This window comes from Pseudopodoces humilis, chromosome 1 (assembly GCF_049639895.1).
Source record: "Pseudopodoces humilis isolate 2021_Gansu_Grassland_sample_001 chromosome 1, ASM4963989v1, whole genome shotgun sequence".
NCBI classification, from domain to species: domain Eukaryota; kingdom Metazoa; phylum Chordata; class Aves; order Passeriformes; family Paridae; genus Pseudopodoces; species Pseudopodoces humilis.
The window spans coordinates 48,566,969-48,582,948 of NC_142200.1; the positions used below are offsets into that span (position 1 = coordinate 48,566,969).

Consider the following 15,980-nt stretch of genomic DNA (forward strand, 5'->3'; position numbering starts at 1 on the left):
AGTGATTTACCCAAATAATCCACTTAAGCTAAAAAGCCAAAAATCACTCCAAGGAGCTAGAGGATGTAGCAGACGAACTACTGGCCCTCTGCCCTGTGGTGTACTGGCACTTTTGCACTTCTTTCAGATCTGTTCCCTATGAACTCAACTGTACAAGCATGCTGAGTGAAAGGACAGGCTATTTTATACCATTGAAACACATAAACTGAATCTGTCGCAGTGGACTTCATTTTTCTTCTTGTTTAGGAACATGAAGATCTCTTACAGGATTTCAGGGCAAAAATACAGACAGATTTTTGCACTTAATACATATACTGTAGTATTTCTACTATTTAGGTGAAAGGTTTGGAAGTACACAAGGCAAAGAATGCACAAAATAGCATAAAGAAACTAAAATCTCTAATAAAATTATGGAATACAAATTATTAACAGCCTAATTTTACTTTAGCAACTCAGCATACAAACTTTTTTTTGAGGCATTCAAAAATTTTTGATTGGAGGTTCTAAGCCCAAGATTCTTAAGAACCCTGTTTAATGACAGTGCTGGTGAGCACCACTTAAAGCAAAATCCAGTTTCTCCTATTGCAATCAATGTCCAGCATGACACCTGCTCTCCAGCCTGCCCCAGGTGCACGTCACCCACCTGGCTGATGGTGCTCATGGCTCTCATGTAGCTTTCGTTGCGGGAGCGGAACTTGGGGGATGTCAGCAGCCCTGCAGGGTCCAGGCTGTCCAGGCTCCTGTTGATGGAGACTTCGCTCACTGCCCTCAGGTAACTGTGGCTCCGGATCTGAAGCTTTGGCGAGTGTTCACTGGATATCCTGGGAGTTTTGGGTGGGGAAAAAAGAAAAGGAAAGAAAAAAGATATTTCATCAAATCCATGAGAATAACCAGATGTTTTTCACTGGAACAGAATGACTTGTTCAAATCATGACACAGACCTTGTATATTTATATAATAAAGGCAATGTCAGTACTTTTATTTGGATTACCCCACCCTTTTATTTGGTGGAAGGAAGAGAAAAGGATGGAAAAGATTTTCTTTTCAGTTTTTGTAAAACCATGTCTAAGCATAACAAAATCACTTTAATTTTCTTTACTGACAGCAGAACGGAAAGATTTTACACTGTACTGAAAATGACAGCATCCAGCTCCAGCAACCTCCCCCCCCCCACCCCCACTATGTGGGACTTTTGAAGTGACAACACTGAAACGACCTCATGACTTGATTTTAAAAGAGCAAGAGGAGCCATTGAGATGAGCAGCAGAACTGCTCTGTGCCCTGTGGCCTTACAGAGATGAATGCAGCAACCATCAAAACCAGCTGGGGAGTCAGGTAAAGAAAAAAGAGGCCCAATAGTTAGATCAGCTGGATGATCCTAAATTTATCAGCTGAACATCCACATCTCAAAATGCTGCTAGTGATGTGACTCTGACATGTTCTTGTGTATGTACTCATGAAATGGGACAGTTTCTCATGGGGTTTTCCATATCCTTTCATTTGGGTGTACAGGCCAATAGGGCAGGCAGATCATACAAACCATGCAAAGTGCACTCACAGTATGCCTTAACCTGGGAAATCATCCCAACAGCCTAGGCCACCTGAGAAGGTTTGATATGCTTTAAATTTTATTTTAGACCTGGCTTAAGCCACGACTTAACAAAATGTATGCTAGTGAAGTAGCTTTACTCAATGATGTTAGATTAGAAGTTTAAAAGTCACAGTTGTGTAACTTTTAAAGTCACAGTTGTACTTCTGAAGCAATAACTTCGCCTAGTTTTTCAATACAAGTGACAGGTGAGACATACAAGTAATCAAAACCAAACAACAACCCCCCCGCCCCAGCAATTTCCCAGGGAATTTGTACTTCTGCTGTATTCCTGCCATATATGCTAAGAGTTAGCTAGAAACAATCCTCCACCTGTGAGATGTTTTATCCTCTGAATGTGCTGGCTAAATGCTGTCTTCACAATCTGAGGCATCTTATAAAGGTGTGAGTCACAAAAAGCATGTGAAATACACTTGTATGAAATACAATTAATTTGGGGGATATGTCTTTTGAAAGAACTCATCAATGAATAAAGTATCAAAAGGGTGAGTCTTCAATATATTTTTTGATATTTAAATATTCTTCATGCATCACAAAGCACACTAATTAAAATATTAACTATATTTTCCATTTAAAAATGGAAATCTCATTAAAAAAAATCATTTAAAAATCTCACAGAGATGTTCACAGGTATATGAAAGAAAAATCTGTAACCTAATTAAGCAAGCTTAATCTTTGTCTCCTAGTCTTTAGAAATACATGTACAGCTGACCTGAAAGAAGAGAAGCCATTTTATGTCTAAGTCCTGAAGCATTTGCAGATATTTTGTATTCAAGTATTTAATGATGGTAATTAGCATCAGCAATTTCCCAGTGGCATGCACAGTTCTGATAATTGTCAATGCATTTTGGGAGGATGATTCCATTACACAATGGATTGCTCACCTAAGTAGTTCAGAAACTGGGTCTGTTTCTGAATGGTCCAATACTGTAATAAAATCTTGGCCGTCTCTACAATACCATATTCTCTGACTGCTAATTATCTGCCTAATAAAAACACATAAACTTATGTTAATTACTTGACACTCCTGTCACAAGATGAAGAGAAAGCCTTTGCTTGCCATTTTCACTGTGTGTACAGTGTGATACAGCAGCCATTTCCATACTCTTTGACTCCTTACACCACTTGATTCCACATGACAAAATCTGAAGGTTTTTAGACATCAGAATTAGTGGTGCTCCAAACAACTAAAAAAAAGGCAGTAAAAGTGGTGAAAAGTCAACTGTTTATTTGTTTACAGCATTGTGGTAACTAACACTAACCATGTAACCCTTAGAAAAAAAATGCATTGCCTGTTACTGGATTAAAAAAAAATAGAATGAATAATTCAACAAACATAATTTTTCTGATGCATGTGAGCTACTTCACCACACTGCAGATCCGCAAACTGATCAGCATCACCTGAAATGCATTTTCTAGATTGGTTCAAAATGTATTTTATGATTATGATGTGAACAGTTTGCTGCCAGTATGTGACATGCAAAATTCAAAAAAGCTTGATTAGCTGCCAGTTAATCAAATACGTGACCTGTGGCTTGTTTCTGCCCACTGATTAGCTGAGTTTGCAAGAAGAGTGCAGCACATCACAAGATTCAATACACAGATATTGCCAGACAGAAATCTCCGAGTGCTGAGGCATGTGCCCTTTAAAGAGTGGAACCAATATAACTAGATGCAAGTGTCCACAGCACAAGGATTTTGCTGTGGCAGCCAGAGCAAAGAGCATGTAAGATACTCATGGAAGTGTCATGGAAAACCTCCACAAAGAGTATAAAAATGAATTTTCTGTATGCATTAGTGTTGCATATTATTTTCCCAACTCTGCTTGAAACTCTGCTTTTTTCCTCATAAAAGTAGATGTTCCCCTGTTTTTTTCAGATGTGGGTTCTCAGCACAGCTGTCTTTTTTTTTGGTTTTGTTTTTGTTCCTCACTAGGCAGTTTTACTGGCCAGTTTGATGCAAATCCAGAACCGTATTTTACAGGGGGCTTCCTATCTTAATCTGTGCTCACCTCCCATCTCCTGTATAAACCAGAGGAGGTAATTGGCTGCTGTTGAAGGGGGTGGCTCCTTGCTTATTGATTGCTACAATCTCTGTTTCACTAGATGTAATGGTGGGGGAAAAAAGGAAAATAAAAAGGATTTAAACATAGAGAAAGAAACATTGAAGGCTTGCATTTATGATGATTACTGCTGCTTTTATAGCTGTGTAATAAATTGTCACTATGTCCCACAGTAAAGTTTAATGAACAGCTGAAATGCCACTGGAAATTTTGATAATATGCCACTTAGGAATAAATCTGACTATGCATGATATGCAAGATCTGAAAGTATAATTAATTTTCTTGGGGTTCCTCTTACTAGTAATGTGTAAATGAAATGACCTTTTTCTTACTTAAGGGTTCAAGTCCATCTTTTATCCTGCATTACCTAAATTTCTATTTGTACCATTGTAATTTCCACAGTAAGTACAACATGACAGGGACTGAGACTTTGGTACAGCTCTTAGGCCAATACAAAATGGTCTTTTGGCTCCACTCACTGCATTGGATGTATTAATTGGCAGAAGTAAGATGTGAATTATTCAGGTTCTTAAAGAAGCTCTTCAAGCACGTTTCATCATTTCTGCGCTGCATTCACAAGTGCCAGGTCCTCATGCTGGCTGCATCACACTTTTCCCCCACACTTCTGCCCTTGTCCCAGGCCTCACCTCAGAGGATGGGAGCACAGCCACAGCAGCGTCACACTGACGGGTGGGGGGCGCAGCACTAGTGGATGTGCCTCCCAAGAACCACAGCAAGAGACACCAGGAGGAGATGAGGGCTCTGTGTTTCTGCTGCTCTGTGGATTGCCATTGTGGGTTCCCCAAGGGGACTGACAAGAGAAGAAGCCAGCCCTGAGCTGAGGTGAGTGCAAATGGAGTCTGCTGAGTCCCAGCAGGTAAATAAATACTCCCCTGGCCAGAGGAAGGCAAGTGCCTCTGATCCACACTGTGCCTCAGAGAAGATGAAGGTACCCCACCAAAGAGGCCAAAATGCTACAGAAATTCCATAAGAAGCTCTGAGAGGGGGGAGAATGTTCATTTAACTAGAAAACACTTTCTACTGAAGCATCTGAACCAGAAGATCAGATAGGTGTATAAAGGAAATCTTTGCATACTGCAGTGAGATTTCTGCTCTGTACATTTCAAACACACTGAAGCCTATTCTCCTGTTTTCATCCAAATAGAGAGATCAAAATATTTCAAACATGCACTTCTAATAACCCTACCACTGTTGCAACATGCATGTCGAGAAATATTTTTAACTTGCTGTTAGAGATGTGTTTGTATTTACACAATATTAACATGATTTACACGGTTTAATTCAGATGAAAACACATTCTGGTCCCTCATTTGTTTGATTATTATAGAGTAAGGAGTTGGTTGGTGTAGGCATTTGTGAGAGGAGCTAGACTCAATTGCTTTGCTCTGGAGGCTATAGGGAAGCCAGAGAGGGACCCTTCATCAGGAACTGTAGTGAAAGGACAAGGAGCAAAAGCTACTGAAAAAAAGAAAAAATAGGTTAGGTATTAGGAAGAAATTCTTCACTTTAAGGGTGGTTAGACACTGCAACAGGTTGCCCAGGGAGGTTATGGGTACCCCAACCCAGGCAGTGTTCAAAACCTATTTGGATAAGGCCTTGAACAACCTAGTCTAGTGGGAGGTGTCCCTGCCCATGGCGGTGGCAGAGGGGGCTAGATGATCTTTGAGGTCCAATCCAAGCTCTTAACACTCTATGATTCTGTGATTCTCTATCAAAGGGTGGAAAATGCAGTGTTAGCAATTAACTGTGAAATACCTTTGAATATATTCTTGGAAGAGTTCCTGTGCTTGAAAATGTCTTTCAAGTGACAAAGAGAAGATAGACAACTGGGATTTACATGAGCAGGCAATTTTAGTTTCAAATATTTCCTTTTAATTTAGTAGTGCACAATGCTCTCTGTCACATAGGTGCTCTTTATAAAAAGCACTTTATTACATTTCATTTCTGAATGAAGAAAGGGAAAACCAAGTCTTATGATGGCTGATTTCTTTTTCCCTTTAGGCCAGACACAATATAAAAAAACTAGTCTTGAGACTGTATTGTTTTCTGCAACTTCAGCAGTCAGAATCATAGCACAAAGTACAGTGTTGTGCCAGATGGGTACTGTGCTCTGCCAACAGAAAATGACAAAGCAGAGTAAAGTGAAAGTCCAGAAACATGTCCTGAATGCTTCTGTAAGCCAGCAGAGGCATGTGCTAAAATCTGCCTTCAAACAAAGAAGAAGACCTCAAAAATAAACCACATGCAACATGAAACCAAGAAAAAATAAACCTCAAAATAAACCTCAATGTACTACTGTTAAGTATCCTAGCTCTCAATTTTGCTGACTACAACTGACAACTTGGTTCCATGGGGATAAATTATCCTCTGCTGAATGTCCCACCTCTGGCATGGCTGGTGGCCACATCCAACATACATTTCTCTGCTTAACTTCATTTGCATTTTAGTGTTGCTAGAAGGTAGAATAATCCAGTGCAGTGCCACAGGGTGAACACTGAAGGACTCCAGAGAGGAATATGTAGAGAACAATTTATTGATGTGCATCTGTCTGATGCTGGTCATGACATGGGTCAACCAGGCTGGGGTAATTTTTCTATGTTGGCACCTATGTTCTGTTGCTGCTTTTTTGGTGCAGTGAACAGGGAGCTGTCATGTCACTGATGGAGACAAGGGCAGCCCATAAACAGTTTTTAGCATTTGCCCTCCCCACCCCAGATTTTTCTGTGTTTGAAGATCTCCTTTTGTGCTCTTGTTTATAAACAAATGAACCTCTGCATGGGGACTTCCTGCCTTGAAGAAAAAAAAAAAAAAATCCCAATAAAACCTCTCTTTGAGTCCAGACCCTGCTAAAGGGTCAAGTGTGAGGAAAAAAATTCTAAAACTTGGAGATATCCAGAAAAAGCTTATCTGCTGAAGAGCAAAACAATGTCATCAACAGAAAAATGGCATTTCTTCCTTTTGCTTCTACTACCAGAACACAAATTGTTCTTGCTGCATGGACCAGCCAACACATACCACAAAACTGCATGGACATACACGCCTGTGACACAGAGTTTTTCCCATGCTGAGAAGAGGTGGAAATTGCAGTATGGTGTTTTTGTCTCTGTCTGATTTTTCAGATTCTCCTGGGAAATAGACGAAAGAACTTAAAAAGGAAAAAAAAAACAATCTAAAAGCCCCCACAATTTGGTGTTATGCATCTTTATCTCCAGCTGTTGTGCAGTTTTTGAGTGAGCACAGGGTGTCCTGCCAGAGAGCTTCTGTTTGTTTGAGGGCAGCAGGAATTGAATCAATGTTTTATGGTAGGAAATGTTTCTAAAAAGCCCAGTCCCTTTTAAAACCCTCCACATCTGACTACTGCCAGCTTCAGAATCAACCATAGAACCACTTTGTGATTTTGTTACAATCCTGCTTTCCTCTCAAAGGACACAAAAGCTATGGGGACTTTTTTGTCTTTTTGGGATGTCAAGGTATTGAGATTGTATGAATTTATTTCATGATCAATCTTTAATTATTAAACTATTTGCAAACAAAGGTGACTACTGAATAAAAATTCATATATATATTAAAACAAATCTTCCCTTTTATCTCAAAGGTCCTCTCAGGTGCTTTGTACAACCAAAAAATACCACAGGGTAATGTTTTTAAGGAACATTTCCCTTTTCTTTGACATACTGTATTTTCTCCTTGCTTTCTAGACATGGTGAAAGAATAGAACACAGCACGAAAGTGGCACATATGCAATCAAGTTGGCAAGAAAAGCAGATGGAAGATGATGCAGACAGACATTATACAATTCTCTTTAATCAGAAATCTGGTCTCCATGCTGATTCTGATTGCCATGTGCGTGTGTGTGCGTGGGAATAGTTGTGAGCACTCTTCTCTTCCACCCAGCAGAGTGAAGATTCTGAAAGGTAGAAACAGTTCCACCCAGATGAACCAGCTCAACCCAGTGATGCCAGGGTAAGCTGCTTCTGTGTAAAACCAGTTTTTATTTACACTAGAAGACAAATCCACCCTATCTTGTCACAAGAAGCAGGGTAAGATGTAACATTGTGAGAGCAGCCAGCTTGAGAAGAATGGTTCTCCTCTCAGAAGACCCTCTGAGGAAAGCTGTAAGCTTTAATGTCCCCCTACTGCCAGTCTCACTAGATACATGTTCAAAGGGGTTTTGGAGGTCCTTGCTGGAGGCAATTTGTCTGAGCCTAGACAAAATAAATGCATGAAAAAGACTCTTGCCTTTTTCAGCACAACTCTCTTTGTGTGGGCACTAATGATCACAGGAACTAGCACTGCTCAGCACAGAGAAATATATTTACCCAAGTTGGAAAAGATCTTGCATCAGAATAATGGGTGGAGAATAGAGATTGCCTGAGGGCCTGAGCAGGTCAGCCATATTCACACCCTTGCCTGGAGCCCTTTGGACCTTGCTGGGGTGAGAATGAAGTCCTCCACCACTGCACTGATGAACTCTGCCAGCACAAAAATTATACCCTCCTTCCTGCAGAAGCCACTCCTTCAGCTCTCCTCATCAAGGCCAGGCTTATCCACCTGATTCCACATCACTTTCCATTCTTGGTTATTTCAGCACACCTCTCCTCACTAGTAAGACCCAAAAGTCATCTGCAGTCTGCTCAGATTAAATTCTTATTTTAGGAATTCAAGCATTCCCCCTGGTCCTATCACTACATGCCCTGGTAAAAAGTCCCTCTCCAGCTCTCTTGTACTTTAGGTACTGGATGGCCTAAAGAATATAATGAAGATAGATATTCCCTGTTGGAGTTCTTGTGAAGTCACAGTCTCCACCAGCTCGGACCTCATCTGCTCAGCTAAATTTTCAGGTCTCCCCCATCCATATTATAAAAGTTTGATTAATTCTGCCAGTGGGAACACCAAAGAGTTACAGCTCTCTGCCAAACCACAAGAGGAAAGCAGTTACTTTTCAGGAACATCACCTGGCTGTGTGCTGAGCTGGCAGCACAACCAGCTCTGCCTGCTTAGCACCACGATTTATGCAGGAGCTCTGGCTTGCTCCCGGGAATGGGAGGATGGATCTCCAGCGCACTAAAAGGCATCTTTTGGGCAGACTTCCCGTAACTGGAAGGCCCTCCTGTGCTACTCCAAGTTACAATGTTGGGCAGTATTTATCTACAAATAATGTTTTCTAGGTAAATACTAAGAAAGTATTTGCTCTGGTGAATGTCACTGCAATATTTATTTAAAGAGCAAATTTTTTTCCCGAAAATCTGCAATACATTTTAAGCTTTCAGTGTCTTCTATTCCTCAGGTCCTCCTGGAGTATGTAACCAGGCAATGATCACCCACACACAGCATGGCCATGTGCCTGAAATCCCTGTCACATATCTGCATTTGAGTCACCTCCTTCAGAAAGACATTGCCAAACATCCAGATTAGATCTGCATAAACAGCTCCCAGTGAGATTAGGGAAATATCTTAATTTTGCAAGTCAACAACATTACTCCAAAACCTTCACATACATAAAGAGCCACCTGCATTTTCCAAAAAATGTGTTTTACGTATGCAGCAATTTTTCACTTCCTATTCAGTATTCTGCCATTTCAAAACTTTTGGTTACCTAGTAAAGGGGGAAAAAAACCCAAAAAGCAAAAGCAGCAGATTCAACACCATCTGTACAGATGTGCAACACAAGACAAATGCCTGGAGAAACTGAAAAGCAAGCACATTTTACAGCAGTGAGGAGGGTAGGCTAGTAACTCTGCCAGGAAGAAGGCAAAAACCCAAAATCCAACTAAGCTAAGGGCCTGAGCTGATCTTCTTACTTCTCTGAGTAACAGTCCAAATGAAAATTTGAGGCTGTAAGATTCAATGCAAGGCAAAGCATACTACCTAGCAAATTCTGTATCTCACCCATTGTGGACACACATTATTTCTTGATAACACTTGCAAATTATTGACCTGGAGTGTAATATGTGCTGGTGATGACCATGGATTTTCTCTCCTCTTGTGTCTTGATGGGGTCATTTTGAAAGATCATGTATACTCTTTACTAAGTGGCTACTTCAGTATTCTCTATTTTAGCAAGTAATTCTCACTCAATACATTTTCTTTCTCTGCAGACACCTGGAAGATGGTTACTTGAAATACAGTCCAGCTGCTCCTGAGGCACAGGGGTTGGGGTTGGGGTGTGATAAGACAGAGCAATGAGCTCCTGGATAACTCTACAGCCATTTTTTTTGAGATGTGTCTGGATAAGTACAGGTTGGAGCTCAGATATGACTTGCAGCTGTCTCTGCCTGATAAAAAAAGCAGAGTTTTGGGGAAACTGACTAAGATAAAACCCTGCAATTTTTCCTGTCATACCAAAGAAGCTAGAAATAGTAACTTTTAATCTATGTTTTTATTTAAAGTAATGTCTGGATTGCAAGTAATATAAAACATGATGGTATGCAGTAGGGTTTCTGGAAAATTCTCTACTGATCATCTGGGCAGCAGTCTGCTGCTCTGGGGGATTTTCTCTTTTCTTACTGATCTCATAAAGTGAAAGCAATACCCCAGGAGCAGGGAGAATTTCTCCCCATGTAACTTTACCACAGCTATTCCTCAGAGAAAAAGGAGAAACTATCGCTTTCCCTTCAGATGCTTTCACATCAAAAGAAATTCCTCAAAACAAACCCAGCTAATTCCAAACCCCCAGTTATCCACATATATTTAAATATTCCCTTTCCCTATTACAAAGTATTTCCAGTTTTGTTCTTCAGTAATTACAAAAGGACCTGTTTGCTGCAATGAGATACAACAAAAGGTGATAACCTGTTATTTCAGGTATATATAGTGCTCTGGGCAAGTTGTGTTGCCAATACTCATATTAAGGAGGGCCAAAGCACAAAATATCTCAAGGTGGAAGTCTGAAGTCTATATCCATTTTGAAAATCTTCTGATAAACAGAAGTTTGTTGAAAAGATGTGAAATTATGCTTAACGCATGTTTTTAGATTTTTTTTCCCTCCTTATAAAAAACCCCCAACATATGCTTCCTGTGTTATAGGCTGTTGTTGGGCCAAACCTGTACAGAATAAATCCTGATGAAGTAGAACAAATTTTATTTTTGAGCATAAGAAAAACAAAGAAATAAATATCTTAAGAAATCTGTATAATAATGCAAAATCCTGCTTGAGACTGAAAGGGTATTTTTTTTTTTTTTTTTTTTTTTTGCAAATCTTTAAAATAGGTATTTTTTAATCCCCTGAACCAGAAATATCCTGAAACATTTATTTGGGTCTGTTAGTAAGGAATGGACAACCAGTTGTAATGCCATTCACCACACTGTCAGTGTCAAGTACAGTAATTCAGATGGAGGCAATGAGAATGTAAAAAATACTTCCAGAGAGTGGATGCCCTTCAGAGTTGTGGAACTTCAAAAGGGTTGTGCAGCTCATTTTAAAGGAAGAAAGCCTTAACTCCTGAGGAAGTCGGGTGGCTTCTTGACCTGTAACAGTAGGCATTCTTATGTATTTCCAAATATTTGTTTGAATTTAATTTCTATACTTGGAATTAAAATATATGGTTTACTGAATTAGTACACTTCTCTTTTCCAATGAAAAAATAAAGTAAAAAAAAAAAAGATTAAAAAAAGTGCGGATGTCTGTGTTTGAATTGAAAGGGATAAAGCTAGTTCCTTACTGATTTATAGTGTGCTCTCTATCCCATCTAAAGCACAAAACAAACACTTGGTGAATGAGTTAAGAAAACAACCCCTCTTCTTCTCAGAACATAAGATACATGGTATATTATGATGAAGGATACATGGTGAAGCTGAAGATGGCCTTTGGTCCTGCTCAGAAGATTAAAACACTTGGATATCTAAGCTTTTGATTAAAACACTGTAACAGAAAAAAACCTCAACACAACAAAAAAACAGCCCCCCCAAACCCCTCTAGATTCTTCTGGATAAATACTATCTACTGGCATTTAAAAGAACATTACAGGAAATTGATGGTGGTTCATGGTTTCAGATTATAGTGTGGACTGAAATTTGCTGTGTGACCTGGAGCAGAAGTCATATAAACCCTCAGTCTCAGAAGACAGGTGTGTTAATACTTCCCTACAGCACCTCTGTAGCTGTGGGTGGCTTCGTGATGCTGAACTAAAGTCAGCAAACATAACTGAGCTTCTTTGATGGAAATGAATAGCAGCACCAAATTTTTATTGTATTACGGGAAGCTAAGGTCACAGAACAACTGAAATAGTGATCTTCAGCCCCAGAGGCTGATATTGTATATAAAACAGAATACCTGGTTAATCAAGACTCAAGGATGTTTGGAGTGGTGTGGTGGTTTCACATTGATTGACATTTGGGGAAAAGGAAGAAACTACCCACAGAAGTGATTTCTTTGAGAGAAGCAGCTGTGAGCTTCCTCTGTGCCTAGGACAGGCCAATAGCTGGCCAGTTCTGAGAACTGACAACATTTTGCACCATTAAGAAATTAGATCTGTGTCTGTGAATTCCACATTTCAAAAATCACACCCCCGGGAGCTCTTTCTCTTTGCTTCTGGCCTCGAAAGGTAGCAGAGCTCTGGTGAGGCCGGCCCTTCTCCCCCATGGCCTGTGCGGTCTGGGGGAGGCCGGGCCGAACCCCAGCGGCTCCCGGGCAGGGGATGGAGGCTGTGGGACCCCAGTCCCAGGCTGGGCTGGGCCATGGCTGCTGACATCTCACCGACACTAAAGCACCCCTGCCCCGGCCTGCACAGACAGCTCCAGGCCGAGCCAGGACTGCCCACCCCTCCCAGCGGCTGCCGGCAGAGGGAGGGGCCCAGCGCGGCCTGAAATCCAACACCGTGACCGCCGTGGCACCGGGTGAGATATTGACCCTTTCGCTACACAGATGAGACCTGCAGACCTTGTTCCTCTGCCCAGGGAGAGAAAAGGACAGAGTGACGACATGTAGAAAGACAACATGAAAACATCAAGGTCAGTAAAGAAAAGAGTCAAGCCCCAGATGGAAGGAGGATGAGGAGATGCAGAATGTGGCTGAAATATTCCTTTGGTAGGGCCAAGGAGATAGACAATGATATACTGAAATATCTTCTTTAATTAATGAAAAAGAGTATGGGGGGATGAAGTATTCAAACTGTAGATCTGAGCAGAGGCATCCAATGATGAAGCCAAGCAGATGTTGGAGTAGCTGTGATCCCATGAGACGCTTGAGCAGAGAGAAAGATGAGAGCTGATGAAGACCCTTTGCCCCAGGGAGAGAAGAAGACAACCTCTGTTCCCAGAGATTATCACAGAGATAAATGAAGAGAACCTTTGCCTTTGAACAACTCATCCTTAAGATAATACCCCATGAGTTCATGGCCCATGGACACACCTCTAGGAGGGCTGTGATATGGAAGGAATTTCACAATACAGAACTTTTTGCCTGGGCGGCTGCTATTTGTGAAAATGAAAAGCCAAGAGAAAACTGTTTCTTGTGGAGAAGTCTCCATGACATGGCAAGAGAAAAATCCTCTCCTTACAAGAACTGATGAAAGCTATTTAGATAAAAGCTATTCATCTAAACTACTGAATAGCTAGTACTGCTTTAACATGCCAGGTTTTGTCTCTGTGTGGTCATTTGGGAAGGGAAAAAGTTGGGCACGGGGAGGAAAAGGTGTTCTGGAAGTTTTATTCTGATGCTTCTTATTCTTGTAGTCCTGTTAATAAAGTTTCTTTACACCTTTTAAGTTTTAAGCCTGTGTTGCCCTTCTCCTAATCCATATCTCATAGCAAGAAATGAGTAAGTACACTGGTGATTTTAGCCAGCGCTAAAACCCACCACATTATTTGGTGCATTGGCTGGGAACCTCAAATTGGCAAATCTAAACCACTACAGATGGTCAAAAGGTACTTGAGAAGAAGTATATTTTCTGATTAAAACCATTATTGACTACAGATGGTGATTGGTATGGATTTGATATCATCTCAAGTCCGTGGTTTTGCTGCAGTATGACAGAACTGCTTGAAAAGCACTCCAGCCTAATAAAACTTCAGTAACCTATTGAAAAGTTTAATGCCTAAAATGTCAATTTAAAATAAATTGTAATGAAACCTGTATTACTTTCTAAAGCCTGACAACTCTTCTGAGGAGGGCCAGAATTTTGCCCTGAGAAATTTGCCCATAATTTAATTTTGTATGAGTAAGTACCCTTTTCCTCAGATATCCTTTTCCTTAAATGGCTGTTGTATATACAGAAGGTATTTTTACTGCTCTGCCACCTTGATTAGGAAAACAACAACATTATGATAACATTAATCCATTTCTTCTTGTCAGGATCACCAGGGCAGAGACTTGTGTGATGACTGAACAGCAGTACGTCTTTGTGTGCAGGTGGGATGCCACCTTTGAAGGGCTGCTCAGTGTCCTGGGACTCTGGTTTCTCTTGCAATGTGTCAGGTAAGGGCCAATTTGTCAATCCATTGAATTCTGTCTCTCCAAATAAGTATATATGGGGGTTGAAGCTAAGCAAAATTAGGTTGAGCATTTCAGTTCTGCAGCAGCTTTACATGTTCTGGAACTATCCAGGAAGGGATGGGTCAGTTGTTAATGACATGGACACACCTGAGCTGCCTGCTGTTGTATGGGAATGCACTAACACATCCAAGGGGACAGAAGAAGCACTGGTCTCCTGCTCACTGTCTAAACACAGTGTTGCACCATGACTAGACAAGCTGAGCTGCTCCAAATTCATCACCTTTTCAATCAGAGATAAGCTGTGATAAATCACCATGTTGGACCACAGAAATGCAATAGAACTGGGTCAGCCTTCTTTACCTGACTGCTACTGGGAATCATATAATAACATGTACAGAAGGGATTAGAAAAGCTTGAGAACAGTGTAGAGGTGACCTTGAAAAACTGAAAGTTTGGTCACATAACACAGTCACAGATGTGTACACAGAGGCACCATGGATTACCCAGCAGGCAGGGAGCTGGAGAATGCTAGCCTGAAATAGTAAGTTCACAGTAGCTAAACTAAGGGAATAATTCCTCAAGATGTTTTAAGAGTTCTGTCACTGGAGCCAGCCAGCCACTAGAGGGAGGAATGATCTAGTGCTGCCAGTGACTGCTATTCATTATGCTTCCACAATTCATTATGTTTTTCTTAAAGCTCATCTCATGAGGCTTGCAAAACCTTTCCAGCTAAAGGAAAAAAATACCGAGCTTTCACAGTTGGTGAAGAAAGCACACAAACACAAAGTTCAAGGGCTCAGGAAACAGAAAACATATAAAAAGAGAATCTGCACGTCTCCTTAGGAATATATTCTGATTTTTATAGCCCACATGAATTGTGGACCTGATTTTCAATTAATTAGGATCCATAAGGCAATTTAATTTCATAGCATTCAGCATATCATTAACAAAAATTGTAGGATTTAAAGCTTTTTTATATGCCTTTTGTGATTCAAAGTATTTTTCTTGGTAACTAGAAAGGGCAGGTCAGTACTGGGGTTGAAAGAGATATTTTCCTCCTTTACATAAACCAGCAACTTGCTAAAAATGTAACTTCCATATTCTTCAGGAATAAAGCTATTTGAAAGTAGAAACCAAAGAAAAGCCCAACACAATAACACACTCTCAGTGGCTGCATTGCTAATCTTGAGCTTTTTCACTCCAGATTACTATGCTAAACATCCATTTATAGCAGGAAGGAAGCAATTTGGATATGTGAAGCAGGGTTTTGTGTGTAGAGCTATTCACTATTCACTGATAAGATATTCAGTAAGAGGAAAATGCTAAGTAAAATTAAAAAGTTGTTTTTATCTGAAGAAAAGCAAGTACTTAATGAGATAGGTAATTGCTAGATGTTTAGCAGGTCAAATCTTAGAGTTTTGCTAGAAGTCTGTCAATGGAAAAATCTGAATCACATTTTTTTTCCTCAGCTTAAGACTAGTTCTGCAAACTTAGCAGGCCCAGTTCTGTCTTTCCAAACAGGAAATAGGTAAGCTTAAACTAAGCAGAAAAAACGTTTTCATAAAAAGAAAAGACTGTGGAAAGCTCATGGATAACCTAGTTTTGAGTGCACTAAGAGATTCAGATGTAAGTAGAAAACTGCTCCTTCTCTAGCCCTTGTGGGTTTTACTGTACCTGTCTCTTGTTAGACAATTAGGCTGTCATCAGTGTAGAACCATTGGTGCTGCTGTCTACCCTCTTCAAAGAGGAGAAATCAGGAGACAGTATGTCAGAGACAAATCTTTCCCACAGCCTTCCAAATGGCTTTTAATCAGAAAATTCACAGGTTTTCCAGGAATAGTCACACACAGAGCATA

The 15,980-nt window shown here is 40.4% G+C and overlaps 1 protein-coding gene across 6 annotated transcripts in view; it reads right to left on the minus strand.

Annotated features, from left to right (window-relative positions):
- The window catches only part of DLGAP1 (DLG associated protein 1), a 403,326-nt gene that overhangs the window by 93,680 nt on the left and 293,666 nt on the right, over window positions 1-15,980 (minus strand). For all 6 annotated transcript variants that reach the window (XM_088054765.1, XM_088054779.1, XM_088054756.1 and 3 more), the window contains one exon: window positions 644-821. In XM_088054765.1, the coding sequence (XP_087910891.1) occupies window positions 644-821 (178 nt within the window). The remainder of the gene's footprint in view (window positions 1-643; window positions 822-15,980) is intronic.